The sequence below is a fragment of the Diospyros lotus genome, chromosome 12, assembly GCF_014633365.1.
Source record: "Diospyros lotus cultivar Yz01 chromosome 12, ASM1463336v1, whole genome shotgun sequence".
Lineage (NCBI taxonomy): Eukaryota > Viridiplantae > Streptophyta > Magnoliopsida > Ericales > Ebenaceae > Diospyros > Diospyros lotus.
The window spans coordinates 3,037,615-3,051,001 of NC_068349.1; the positions used below are offsets into that span (position 1 = coordinate 3,037,615).

A 13,387-nucleotide genomic window follows, 5' to 3' on the forward strand; every position below is an offset into this window, starting at 1 on the left:
ATAGTCACGACAGCAATCAACACCGGAGAGGGGAAGAAAACGATGATAAAGACCCAGTAACAATAAGCAAGAAAAGGGATTTACCAGGAGCCCACCGGAGTTGATGGCCGATGAAGCGAATGACCGCAAAAGAGAAGGAATTTAACAGTTCTTCCAGAAACCCAGACAACAATCGTGCCCACAGAACACCGAGAATCAGAAGAATTGGAGGATGGGGCCGTAGGATCGAAGCTGTGATACAAGAAGACTTGCTGAAAGGGCGAAGGGAGAATAGAGATAGAAGGGTTTGATTGCGTGAATAATATGGAATTTCTTCAGTAAACAATGAATTTATTTTCTCAATTAACTTCAAGTACGAAAAGCCTTAGCCTTTAGCGTTGCTTCTCTCGCTTCTATCAGTTTTATAAGAGAAGAAGAAAAGGAAAAGCGAAGCGACGGTGTCACAGTCCTCCTCGCAGATTACCTCTCTCTCCCTCCCCACCTCTCTCTCTCTCTCTCTCTCTCTAGTCTCTGCCACTTCCATTCATTGTAAACTGTGTTTGGTTTATTTACTTTCCTTATTTTGTCCCAATTACACTAACAACCCTTCAAATTCTATATTTATATTTTTATTTTTATATTTTTACCTCTTTTTTATAATTACTTAAATTTTTTATTATTTTAATTACACTCTTAAACTTAATTTTTAAATTTATTTAATTATTATTTTTTTAATATAACAACCCAAACTTTTTATTATTTCAACTATACTCTTAAATTTTTATTTTCAAATTAATTTAACTTATGTATTTTTATAATAAAAATATATAATATAAAATAATAAAATTAATATCACACTCTATTCATATTAAAATATAATAATTAAATTGATTCACAAATATAGATCTAAAAGTACAATCAAAATAATGAAAAGTTCATATTGACATCTGAAAAAAATTAAAATAATAATATTAAATTAATTTAAAAATATAAATTTAATAATATAATCAAAACAACATAATGTTATAGTGATTATACAAAAAAATACAAAGGCAAAAATATAAATTTAGCCTTTAAATTTGATAAAATACATATATTTGTAATATAATATCATTATTTCACAATTAATAAAAATTTTAATATAATAAATATATTATCATATTTATTTTCTCATTCTATATATTCTTCTCATACGTTTAACAAATTGAACTTTAATTATTAATTTATTTTTCTTTAGCATGGCCATAATTTAGCCATCATCAAATAAGAGAATGAGAGAAAAATAAATCATTAAATTTTATTTAATTTATTAAATCGAGTACAAGAATAAAAGAAAACAAGAGAAAATATAATAATATTTTCATTATATCAATGATTTTAACAATAATTAAGGAAAAATGTACCTCAAGTTGTATAGTTCGAGAATATTACTATCATTTTTTTATTGTCAAAAATAGCTTTATTTTTTTTGTTAAATCTAAAAAGTATTTAAGTGTAATTTACCCATATTTTATCTTTATGTTTTTGTGAAGTTATTTTGTTTGGGCCGTCTTTTCTTATGGGCCCAATCCAACTAGCATGCTGGATTGTGGATGCATGGCCCATCCAGGCCTAAGGCCATTCTGCATTTGTACACCTAAATCAAAAATATTATTTTAAACATAATATTATATTATTTAAATAATCGCTCACTAATTCTTATTATTGAAGCATTTAAACAAAAATTAGGTCCGTCAGTTCAATTGGGCATGGATTTGGGTACAGTTTGAAGCCCAGCCCAGTTTCTCACTTGAGCTTAATTGGGTTAAATATCTGGAGCCTTTTAATTGAAGTGAATCAAGTTGAAATTTGGATCCACTTTCTCCACCAAAAGCATTTCAATCGGGTCATACATACAATCTGGGTTAAAACCAGAAACCGGATTTGTCGCATTCAGTAAGCAAATCGGGCCTTTTCCAAATGGGTTCGAAAAGCAATCGGGTTGCGACGGCGGGAATGCTGACCTGGCAATAGGCATCCAGCTCAGCCTTCCCCCCTACATGTCCTCACCATCTTCTTCTCTTCTCTTCCTCTCCCGCCAACCCGACGCTCCCGCAGCGAAATGGAGTCCAATTAGTTACCGTTTGATTCATCAAAGCCGAAGCGTTCGCCGTCTCATCAAATAACCAAAGCGTTTCCGGATAGGAGTGGCCAACCCTCCGCCGAGCCGTCTCCGAAAGCGCCGGGCTGCGATGTCCTTGAAATAAATGAGAGAGGTCGCCATGAAGCTCCTATGGCCATTTAGCACAGTTGAAGTTTATTTTACCTGAAAGGATTGAGATGAAGAAGACACTTGTACACGATGAGCAAACTAGTTGTATGAAGCCTGATCTCCATGTTACTATGAATGTTGATGCCATTAAGGATGCAGGGAAGCTGATTTCAGCGAGTGGGAATTCACACACGAGGAAAGTCTTTCGTGCCAGACTCTTGGATTTCTTTAAAGCCCACCCTCAGCCTCAGGTATTCATGCAACCTTTATATGTAAGACTCGTTCACCATTGCCTTTAGTATTGGACTCAGGATTAGTGTGCCTGTTTACTTGATGTAGACTGAACTAGATAAGGATATGAGCTCGCTATTGTTATTGTTATTTTATTAAGTCACAAGCATATTGATGTAGTTCTTGAATTCATCAATGCAAAGAAAGTCTATTATCCTTAGGAGTGTTCAAAAAAATCATTGGACCGCGATTTCCGACCGAACCGGACCGAACCGGCCGATTTTTCAAATGTATGGTTCGGTTCGGTTTGGAAATCTGCCAAACCGCGCGGTTTGCGGTTTGGCAGACCGGCGGTTCGATTTAAAACCGAACCGCCCGAGTATATATATAATATATAAATTAAAAAAATAAAAAATAAAAATATAAAATATAAAATGGCTAGGGCGAGCGTCATCGGTCTCCTTCCTTCCTCTTATCTTTCTTGTCCTCTCCACCATCGTTTTCATGGCTTTTCTCGAGGCTGCTTTCTTGCGGCTCTCTGCCTTGCTTCGGGCTCTCTAGAGGACGCTTCACTTGCTCCTCCTCTTCGCCTGCATCTTCCGACGAACTCCTCTCCCTAGGGTCGCCGTCGGGGTTGCCTCTGTTCTTCTCGGCTCTCAACTTCAGCACCTGTAGAAGCTCGTTCACCGCCTTCTCCTTGCTCTGTCGGTTCTTGATCAGGACCTCGCTGATGTCCGCCGGAGTCATCCGCGCCTCGCCTACCACCTCCTCCAACTCTGTTAACAGCCGCTCGTCCAAGTTGCCGTCACCCAACCCTAGGTAATTCTTCAACAGAATTTTCGCCAAATGGATAACATTTGAACCTGCGGAATCCGAACCGAACCAAACCGCAAACCGATCAAACCGAATTGCGGTTTGGTTCAATTCAGTTTTCAGCACCAAATCAAACCGATCGGTTTGATTTGGTACAAAATCGACTTTACGGTTTGGTATTTTAAACCGGTTTAAAACCGGCCAAACCGAACCATGAACACCCCTAATTACCCTGGTGGTGTTAGATAATTCCATTCTTGATTATGTGTGTGAAAATGGCCTAAAATTTTAATTCAAATTGGCAGAGTTGATTGATGAAAACTCACTGCTTATTCTTTGTTTGGTGACTACTCTACAAAGTGAACAGTTCCATTTGCTCGATTGGATGTAAGATCTTGGCCTTCCAATCTAGAGGTAAAACCTTAGGAGCTGGAATCCTCGTGATGGCCACAAAAGAAGAAAAACAAAAGAACAATTGGCGAACTAGAGTTCATGTAACTGACCTAGTTCACATATATAGTAGGATTAAGGCTTGATAGCTTCTTCTTCTTGTTAAAATTTTAAAATTGGTTTTTGTATATTATTCTGCTAAAATTATCAGATGCTGCTGCTGTTTAGGTGCAGAAAGCCAGATATGCTCTGTTTTTTCCAAGTTTTGGTCTTTTCTTCCAGCACCGTGTCATTAAAGTCGAATGCCATTAAACACCATGATTAGCTACAGCATTACTGTAATGGTGATTATGGTCATGTTGAGATGCATCCAATTGCCCTTCCCTATACAGTCATTGTGGTCCAAGTTGCCAACAACAAAGACACAAAAATACAAAAATTCAACCTTTTCATAGATATAACTCTACCCTATGTTCTTAATACAGTAACCAAATTCCTAAGTTTCATGAATATGGGGCTACTCGTATGCATGTCCTATCATCAACTAGGAAGCTAGGTTTGAGTTTAAAGGACGTTTGGTCTATATCTTCTCTTCGCGTCAACATTTTGTTTCCTACATCCTTCAGTCATCCCTGTTCCAGAGCTACACTTGGACCGGAATTCTAACGAAGGGCTAACCACTGAAACTGCTCCTCCATCCATCAGTAAATTTTTACTAAAACCAAGCACCCGTAAACATTGTTCTTCAACTGGGACTTCTGAAGCTAGTGCAACCCCATCGCGGTTACCTGCAACTTCAATGAAAGAGAGAGAGAGAGAGAGAGATTATGTAAAGAATAAAATCTGTTCTTCTGCTGGAACTGCTATCATTGAAGGAACTGCTGCAAAACTCGTTCAACTCCGTTAAAAGCTGATGAGTGCCACACCCACACTGCAACCCCCAAAGAGGTGTCATATGAGCCCTGATCACAATTCAACCTTTTCACCCAGCAAATTGTTCCCACGTCCACCTCGCCGCAGATCATTGAAATTTGATACTCCTGTCAAATCCAAACAAAATAACTTCTAAACGCTTCTCTCTGCAAATGCCTTTGGGAATCTGGGTCCTTGGGTGTCATGACAGTGTTACAAATAAACAGAGATAGTAAGTCTTCTTACACAATCAAAATCAAGTACTGCTGAAACAATTTTAATAATCGAGAGTATAAACACAACATAACAGATATTAAAAATATAAACGAAACAAGAGGCACAGGGTTTATAGTAGTTCACCCCAAATAGGGGCTACATCCACTTGAGCTCCGGTGAGAAGAGCTCACTCCACTATATGAATCAATCCGATTACACCCATACACAAGATCAAAAACAGAACAACCCTAGTTCTCTAAACAAAATGCTCAAAACCACTTTGTAAAAGTTAATAGTTTACCTTAAACGAACCAGAGAACACATATAAACAAAGAAAAAGACGAAGACTATACAGAGGATTTACAAAGAAAGAAAGAGAGTAAAAAACCCTAAAAATGAAAGACTCTCGGCAATTCCCTCTTTTCTTTTGTCTCTCCCGATGGCTTCATCAATCTCGAGGCATGCGATAAATAAGGCAACTGAATGACTGCAATAGCAAAAGATAAAGACAACAACAACGACTTAGATGAAATCGTGCAAGGATGATTTGCAGCAGGCTATGCGACAAAAGACAAAAGGCAAAAGACTTGGGCTTGGGCTGAAGGTGGCTGCCAAAATGGCCCTCCAGTGCCCAAAGGGCAGCCCAGTTGCCACCTGGCCCCCAACCTTTGGGCCTCATTTGATGTTTCATAAAAATAAGAGGCTGCCATGTGATTCTTGATACAGATTGGATAATTGTGAGAGATTTTGATGTGATGAAACTTTAGATGCTGCCAGGTCTGGCTACAATTTTAGGGGCTGGAAGTTAAATTAGCATTTGTCAAATCAAGTTTATATTTTACCACCAGAGACACCACCAGGGGACCTAGTAACTCCTCTCTTGAAGACCATACCAGTGATTGATCTTGAAAAGCTCGGCCATAATCACAAGGAGTTAGTTCAGGAAATCATCATGTATTTGAGTTGTGACAAACTCAAAAAGCTTCAAGAAATACAGTCGGTAACTTCATCCATCCTTCTAGTGATTGCCTAATATATAGGGCCCGGAAAGTCACTGGTGAATAAGCGCAACTCGGCGCTGTACAGAACTTTTAAATTCATGTAGGCAAGGATCCACTTGTAGACTATATGATCCAATCTTAAGCTCGTTTAGGAACACATGAATATCTAGAGAAAAATAATAATAATTTGGCTCACGTTTAATAGTGGGTATGTTATTTGAGTCGTCCATGTGTTCTTTTCTAAATAAAATCATTACCTTCTTAATAATGTGGCATGCCATGATGCCAACTTTCCAAATGTGCAACCAAAATAAAATTAGACGTGGCAACTCCACCCCAGCTAGGTGGCGGTGCTTATACTGATTCATAACACAGATTATTCTCCATTTGTCGCGAAAAACTCTAGCAAAATAGAAAGGGTTAGTGCAATAACATCGAACTAGATTTAATCGAACATAACGACAATACACAAAATACTGAAAATAGCAACAAGAAGATTAACACGAAATACAAACTCCCTATTTAAACACGTTCAAGGCTCAGATCTGAAGAGTCCGTTCACCACTTTGGTAACACCAATAAATAGGAACCACAAACCACAACGAAGCGATCAAACCAGCCCACAAACCGAAAGCCCAGAACGCCCCAATACCTCTCGACCGAAACTCAATCGAAGCCCTCTCTCACCCAAACGATCAAAGCCACACACAATAGGTTATCACAAGAGATAGATTGGTCACAAAGATAAAGGGTAGAAAACACAAAGCAAAGAGAAAAACTTACTGAGAATGGATGATCGAAACCCCCTAAATAGGGCATGCGACACCAACAAATCTACCAAGATCAACAATGACGGATGCTGTCTCTCAACACCATTTTATACCTTATTTGCCCCCTTGTTCTTGCATAGTCATGGCTAATTAAGATTGCAGCATATACCGATCAAGTGGCGGTTTCCCATCGTAAACATCTACTACATAGGAGCTGACAAAGTCTCTGTATGTGAAAGCTTTGTAGAGTTGAGGGCTGCTTTCCTTAACCAGCAGGCCCTTTGCGGGTTCGATGTGGCTGTCATAGGAAGGGTCGATGAAGCTGGCTACTGTTGTTCGAGCAGTGTCGGTGTTTGTCACAACTCGATGTTCAGCACTCTTCAGCTTCCCATTGCTGATGATCTGAGTTTATGAATCCAATTTTTATCATCAGTTAAAAACGAGATGATGATTCAATCTTCAAGTTCTCTAGATTGAATCACTGATTTGATTATACCTGCAACATGTAGCCTATGTTGACAACAAGAGCATTAGGAAGAGGCTCAATTGTAAACCATTGTTCATCTTTCAGGACCTGCAGCCCAGCCACAGTGCCTTGGTTTAGCAGAGTGATGAGGCTGGCATCACAGTGCTTGGCCAGCCCCAAGGTTAAGCTCGGGTCGGGGCAGCGCGGGTAGTGATTAACCGCAATCTTCTGAACCCGGCAGAGGGCGCCGCACCCGCGGAAGAATCCTGGTTCAAGCCCTAAACCTTGGCCAATCAGATCCAACAGCCACAAGCTAAGCCTCCTCATCTCAACTGAGTAATTCCCCACCACCTCTCTGCCAAAACCCCATTCGAGACCCAACTCGTTGAGCCAGAAACAGAACAAATGATCTAATGGAGCATTTTACGAAGATCGATGAATATTGATACCTGTAACTAGCTGGATTTTCAGGCCACTGCTGGATGTGATCCTCCAAAGGGTGACAAGAATGCTGCAGCTTATCTCTCCAAAAATGAACCTTCTCTTTGGAGAAGTTGATGCTAGTGTACAGCCTGCAACTTCTCTGTGGATCCTCCGAGTAGAATCTGGCCTTCTCCTCCGCCGGCAGCTCGAAGAACTCCTTTGACACTGTCAACACCCTATGCATCAACTCCTCCGAGACCCCATGACCCGTCAGCTGCAGTATTCCACTACTTCCCTTAGAACTCTAGGACTCTCTCTAAATTTGCTTGGTTTCGAAATTGAAGAGCTGAGATCTGATCCTTCGACGACATATGTGACAAGAAAATGACTCTAATTAATCCGAGGAAGATGGGAAAGAGTAATAACCTGAAAGAACCCGAATTCTTCGCTCGCCCAAATGATTTGCTGGATCAAATCCTTCCTGCCGCCGCCAACTCTTCGGAGATCGACAACTGGGATTGCCGTGCACGGCGGAGCCGGCAGCTCTCCAGGCCTTATTTCTGGCGGCAATACGTAAGATTCCGGCACTGATAGAAAGTTGCAACTGTTTGAGATGAGTTTTTCCATGATAAGTACTCTTTGACTCGTGGGTCTGCGTTTGAGATGGTGGGAAGGGATTGATTGGTTGAAGCCGCCATCATCTCTATTTGTAGTTTGTATGAAAGTAAGTAATTGATTTGTTGTACCAACCGCATGGGAAGGGAAAATCATACATTATATAATGTGAATGCTAAACACTAAAATATATATCAAGGAGTTAATATATATATATATATAGATAGATGGAGACTTATAAAAGAGATTTTATTTTACAAATCTTCCGATTATATCATAGGAGGAAAATTTCGTTAATTTGATATAGAATAAAGTCTACCTATTTTTAAAAGACACCATACTTAATTTAATATTTTAAATTATTTTTATATTATTATTTTTCTTATAATTTAAAAATCTCGAATATTTCTTGCGATTATTGTCTTGCCTGGTTTCCGACCGCTCGTGCCCTCAATTTCCCACCGCTTTCCTTGATTCCCGCTTGTCTATGATTCGCGCTTGTCCATGACGAGTCAAAGAAGGCGAGCTGTGGAGAAGCGTGAATCGATCAACCACCTGTTCTCTCTCTCTCTCTCAAAAGTGACCGGAACTTGTTCTCGACGGATTCAAATCAGATCAGATTCACAGTCCGGGCGCCTCGCAGGTATCCTCGTTTTCACTCTGTGGTTACTGGTTAGTAGCCCTATGTTCGTCTCTATATCTATATATCTATATATATGTGTGTGTCTGTGTGAGCGATTACGCACGCAGCCGTGCCTTTTCTGTTCTCTCTCTTCCGCTTTCTTTCGATAGAAACATACAGAAAATCTGAACTAGGTGGCGTGAACAGTAAGAAACCGGGAAAAGTAGCGTGAGAGATTTCAAATCTTCAATTGTGTCCATTATCTGTTTTGTTTTTCCTTTTCCGGCATGCATCGAAGTGGTCGTTCCTTTTAACGATTGCTTTAGGTTTCCCGGCCGGCGAATCATGAACTCTGTTTCGATTGCGTTAATAGATTCGTCTAGATTGGTGTTTTTGGGGACTTTGTGCGAGATTTCTGTTAGACCTGTAAAAATTGATAGATGAAAGTCGTTTTTTTCCATGTTTCCTTCTCTTCTCAAATCTAAACATGATAACTCCTACTAGAGAGTTAGAGGTCAACTGAATATCACGCTCTATCTGAAAGACACTGGTTTTCCCCGAGTCTGATTAATTGTTAGACCCTTGTCTCTGCAAATGCCTTTGGGAGTCTGGGTCCTTGGGACAATTCAAGAGTTCAAATATTTGTTTATTCAAAATACCTTCATCCTTGAAAATTCAAATGTTACAGGGATGTGATTTCGCCACAAAATTTGAAATGAGCTCCTCTTGTCTTGCTGGTCTATACGCCCAAATCAGGTGCATCCTATGTCTGTCTTTGGATGTTCACTTTCTGCCCAGATGAGGGAAGAATTCCCAGTATAATGTCCATGACTTTGATTTGCTCTCAAGCATCTCTTCCTAACCAAATTTACCCAGAATCTCTTAATGTTGCCTGCTTCTTTGTCCTATTTTGTATTTCAAGTATTTCACAAGCAAAAGATCTAGGATCCGATAATTATTTCACTAATCTCTTCAAAACATTTAACTTAAGACAGATTAATTTTGTCACATAATCAGGCAGCTCAGAATGTGCGTGCTACTATTTGATTTTGTGACAGATTTGATAATTGTGAGAGACATTTTGATGTGATAAAATTTTCAGTACTACCATGTCTGGCCACAGTTGTGAGGGTTGAAAGTTAAATTAACATTTTGAAATCAAGTTTATACTCATTGCAGGTTACTAACATCAACAAACTCAGATCCTTGTTGGCAGTATGGATTCTCTCATTTCAAGCAGGGGGAAGATTCAATCCGTGCCGGAATCATATATTTTTCCACCAGAGACACGACCCAGTGACCTAGTAACTCCTTTATTGAAGACCATACCAGTGATTGATCTTGAAACACGGGGCCACCGTCGCAATGAATTAATTCAGCATATCATCAAAGCTAGCCAAGAGCATGGATTCTTTCAGGTCATTCATCAATTACTTTCCGTTCCTGCCATTTTTATTGCTTTGGGAACATTTTATAGAGCTGCTGTCCTCTAACCAAAGTTCGTTCAAGGTTCAGTTGACAAACCATGGTGTCTCGGAGGAGTTAATGAATGATGTATTGACGATGGGAGCTGAATTTTTTAGTTTGCCTGAAGAGGACAAGGCAAGATACTATGAGACATCCCCGTCTCCTGAGGTTTGTAGGCTTAAAACAAGCATTGAGTATGCAGACGAGAAGGTCCATTTCTGGAGAGATAATTTTCGGCACCCTTGCCACCCCCTGGAGGACTACATTCAGCTTTGGCCTGAAAATCCACCTCGGTACAGGTATGCTATTGCTATGGGCAATGCTAAACAAATAGAACTAATCTTTATATACAAATTTTGACACATAATGAAGTGATTGTTTGTAATACTAACCCTTCATTTTAAATACCTGATTAAACACCCACAAGTTCGATTAACATTTTCAGAAAATGTCACTGATGCGCCATTGTATTAACATATTTTGTATTGGTATTGATATAGAGAGGTGGTTGGACGTTTTTCAGTCGAGGTGAGGAGGCTGTCTCTGCAGCTGTTGAATTTAATTTGTGAAGGATTAGGTCTTGAACAGGGTTACTTTGAGGAAAGGCTCAGTCACCGTCAAGTTTTCTCTATTAATCACTATCCCCCATGCCCCGACCCAACCTCTGTCTTGGGATTGCCTAAACATGCCGATCCTTACCTCATCACCCTTCTTAACCAAGGCCATCTACCTGGGCTTCAAGTCTTGAAAGACGGGGAATGGCTGGGTGTTGAGCCCCTTCCCAATGCATTTGTGGTTAATATAAATCACATGTTACAGGTATCTTCTCTCTATTATTCTCTCCTCAAGTCAACTCTGCTACTTTCTTCAATAAAATTTGCTTTTAGCTGTTTGTGACGTGCTTGTATTTGAATTTGTAGGTAATCAGCAATGGGAAGCTGAAGAGCGCTGATCATCGAGTCGTGACAAACTCAAAAGCTGCAAGAACAACAGTCGTTAGCTTCATCCTTCCTTCTAGCGATTGCGTAATAGAGCCTGCCAAATCACTGGTGAATGAGCACAATCCGGCGCTGTACAGTGCTTTTAAGTTCGGAGATTTTCTCAAAACTTATGCCATGCATACTCGTGAAGGTAAGGATCCGCTGGTAGATTATATGATCCAATCTTAAAGTTTGTTCAGGAACATGTGCATGACTTGAAAAAGGTAATTTGTGTTGGTGTAGGTGTTTTAGACCCAATTAAATTGGGCATGTTGTATACTGACAATTACAATCATATTTATCATTAAATAAGAAGTTATTTAAATTCACAAGAAGTCGTTTTATTAATTTTTTGTTATTATTGTAATGAACAAATGAAATTAGATAGAAGTGCATATGATATATATTGTGATTAATTTATAAAGATGTGAGATGATGCATTACAGTTTGATGACATTATTAAATGTCACAAGTCGTAGCAATGTCAAGAATGGATATTGACAATTGTGGTAAGACTTGTATGTGCTATGTTATTGTTATTACTATTTTTGTTATGTGATAGCAATGGGGTCTCACACCCATAGGTATGAGGATGCCTAGACAAGTATATAGATGACCAATGTTGGAGAACATGCCAATGGACATGACTCGTCATGAGAATCCGTTTTAGTTATATGTTGATGGAATTCTCATACGAGATAGGTGTAATTAATCCTTGAACTTGAGGTTGTCACAGTCATTTTATAAAAAGATTGGTATGCTTTGACATTCTTTCGATGGACCTAGACAAAGACTGCATGTGGGTGATCATTGGGCATACCGTGAGACTTATGGAGATGGGTGCAAACTTAAATGAGACTTATTTATCCCTTAATAGAGGATGATGTATCTAAGACGTTTTCGGTGGATATTCACTTTAAATCCATAGTCATGGTAAAAAAGATTAATAAGGAGTTATTGATTCACTTTCTATTAAATAAAGATTTCTGGATGACCGAAGAAAACTCATGTGATCGTAATCAAGCAATACATCGCAAGACTCAAGATCACATAAGATACGTTGATGAGATGATCAAATTACATTATAACCATGCTCGTGAAATGTTATTTACAGATTATGAATCATTCTGAATAATTGGGTAGGCATGACTCCTTGATAGAGGTCAATCTTGTCTTATTTGTTCATACCGATACATTGTCAACATATTTGGAAGGTTAATGAGTCATACGCAATAGGTATGGTCCTTAGCTTAAATTAGGAGAGCGGATATATAATTAAGTAGGACATTTCACCAAGAAGTTGTGCCGTCATAAGTTCTTATAAAAAAAGAACAAATAGACGTAATAACGTCAATATGACGAATGGTCATTATAAAGAAAAACGTTTCCTAAAATGACAATTAATTAAATTAGAAAGGAGTTTCTAATTTAATAATTTGGACTTAAATTAATATTTGTACTAAATAAAGTATTTGGGTCAAATATTAAATCAAATTAATATTTGGACTAAATTATATTTGGCTCAAATATTAAATTAAATATTATATTTTGATTTGAATTAAATTTGGGTCAAATATTTTATTTAAACTTATAATTAGATTTGAGATATTTAATTAAACTTTTAGTTGGACTAGAATGAATCAATTTAGTTATATTCCTAGTTGAACTAGGATAAATGGGTTGACTCAATCCATTAGGGTTTAAGAAATCTTAGGTGGCTTCTCTATAAATACTCCTTTAAGGGTTGCCCAAAGTAAGATTTTATTTTATGATTTTTAAGAGTTGAAAAATTATTCTTTTTCCGTCCATACACAAGTTGCAAAATGAGAAAGAACTAGCACTTTCATTCTGCTCTCCTCACCAACGGACGCGTGTCGCGTATCACAAGTTAGATGTCAAATGCTTAGATGGCTCGAATCCACAAACGATTCGAAAATTTAAAGGTTAGATTTATTTTATTATATATGTGATTGTTTGATTTCGACGTTGATCTAATCGCTAGGATTGAGGTAAAGTCCAAAGTATTGTCTGGTTCAGATCGCAACTAATTTTCGGTTTTGTCGCTCTAAGATTTAATCCCAAAACGCTCGTCACTATATAGAACACCCTCCGCACTTATATGCCCAATTCCCCCCATTTGCATGGCCGATGTGGGATTCGCCTAAGATGTTTACATGCACCCCTCTTTAGAGACTCAACGTCCTTACTAAGGTTTTCCCCACCACCGCGTTCAGAGGCTTAGGGGTCGGCT

The 13,387-nt window shown here is 38.6% G+C and overlaps 3 protein-coding genes across 10 annotated transcripts in view; 1 reads left to right on the forward strand and 2 right to left on the reverse strand.

Annotated features, from left to right (window-relative positions):
• Positions 1-13,387, reverse strand: part of LOC127786488 (autophagy-related protein 9) — a gene marked incomplete in the record, with an annotated part of 1,007,132 nt that overhangs the window by 22,262 nt on the left and 971,483 nt on the right. Inside the window, 1 exon segment of the mRNA XM_052313916.1 lies at positions 85-503.
• LOC127786547 (protein DOWNY MILDEW RESISTANCE 6-like) lies at positions 4,096-8,170 on the reverse strand. Of its 8 annotated transcripts, none has more exons than XR_008019992.1 (5): positions 7,879-8,170; positions 7,479-7,726; positions 7,060-7,384; positions 6,577-6,965; positions 4,096-4,704 (listed from the first exon to the last, which is right to left on the reverse strand). XR_008019992.1 is itself a non-coding variant. In XM_052314018.1 (4 exons), the coding sequence occupies exons 1-4, from the start codon at positions 8,077-8,079 to the stop codon at positions 6,714-6,716; spliced, it is 1,026 nt and encodes a 341-aa protein (XP_052169978.1). In that variant the 5' UTR covers positions 8,080-8,170; the 3' UTR covers positions 4,096-6,713. The 8 variants fall into 8 exon arrangements, 1 of the variants encoding a protein (XP_052169978.1); XR_008019991.1 differs by having other exon boundaries at positions 4,096-4,770; XR_008019990.1 differs by having other exon boundaries at positions 4,096-5,279.
• Positions 8,501-11,471, forward strand: LOC127786550 (hyoscyamine 6-dioxygenase-like). The gene is made up of 5 exons (XM_052314020.1): positions 8,501-8,710; positions 9,869-10,107; positions 10,205-10,455; positions 10,657-10,975; positions 11,077-11,471. The coding sequence occupies exons 2-5, from the start codon at positions 9,907-9,909 to the stop codon at positions 11,323-11,325; spliced, it is 1,020 nt and encodes a 339-aa protein (XP_052169980.1). The 5' UTR covers positions 8,501-8,710; positions 9,869-9,906; the 3' UTR covers positions 11,326-11,471.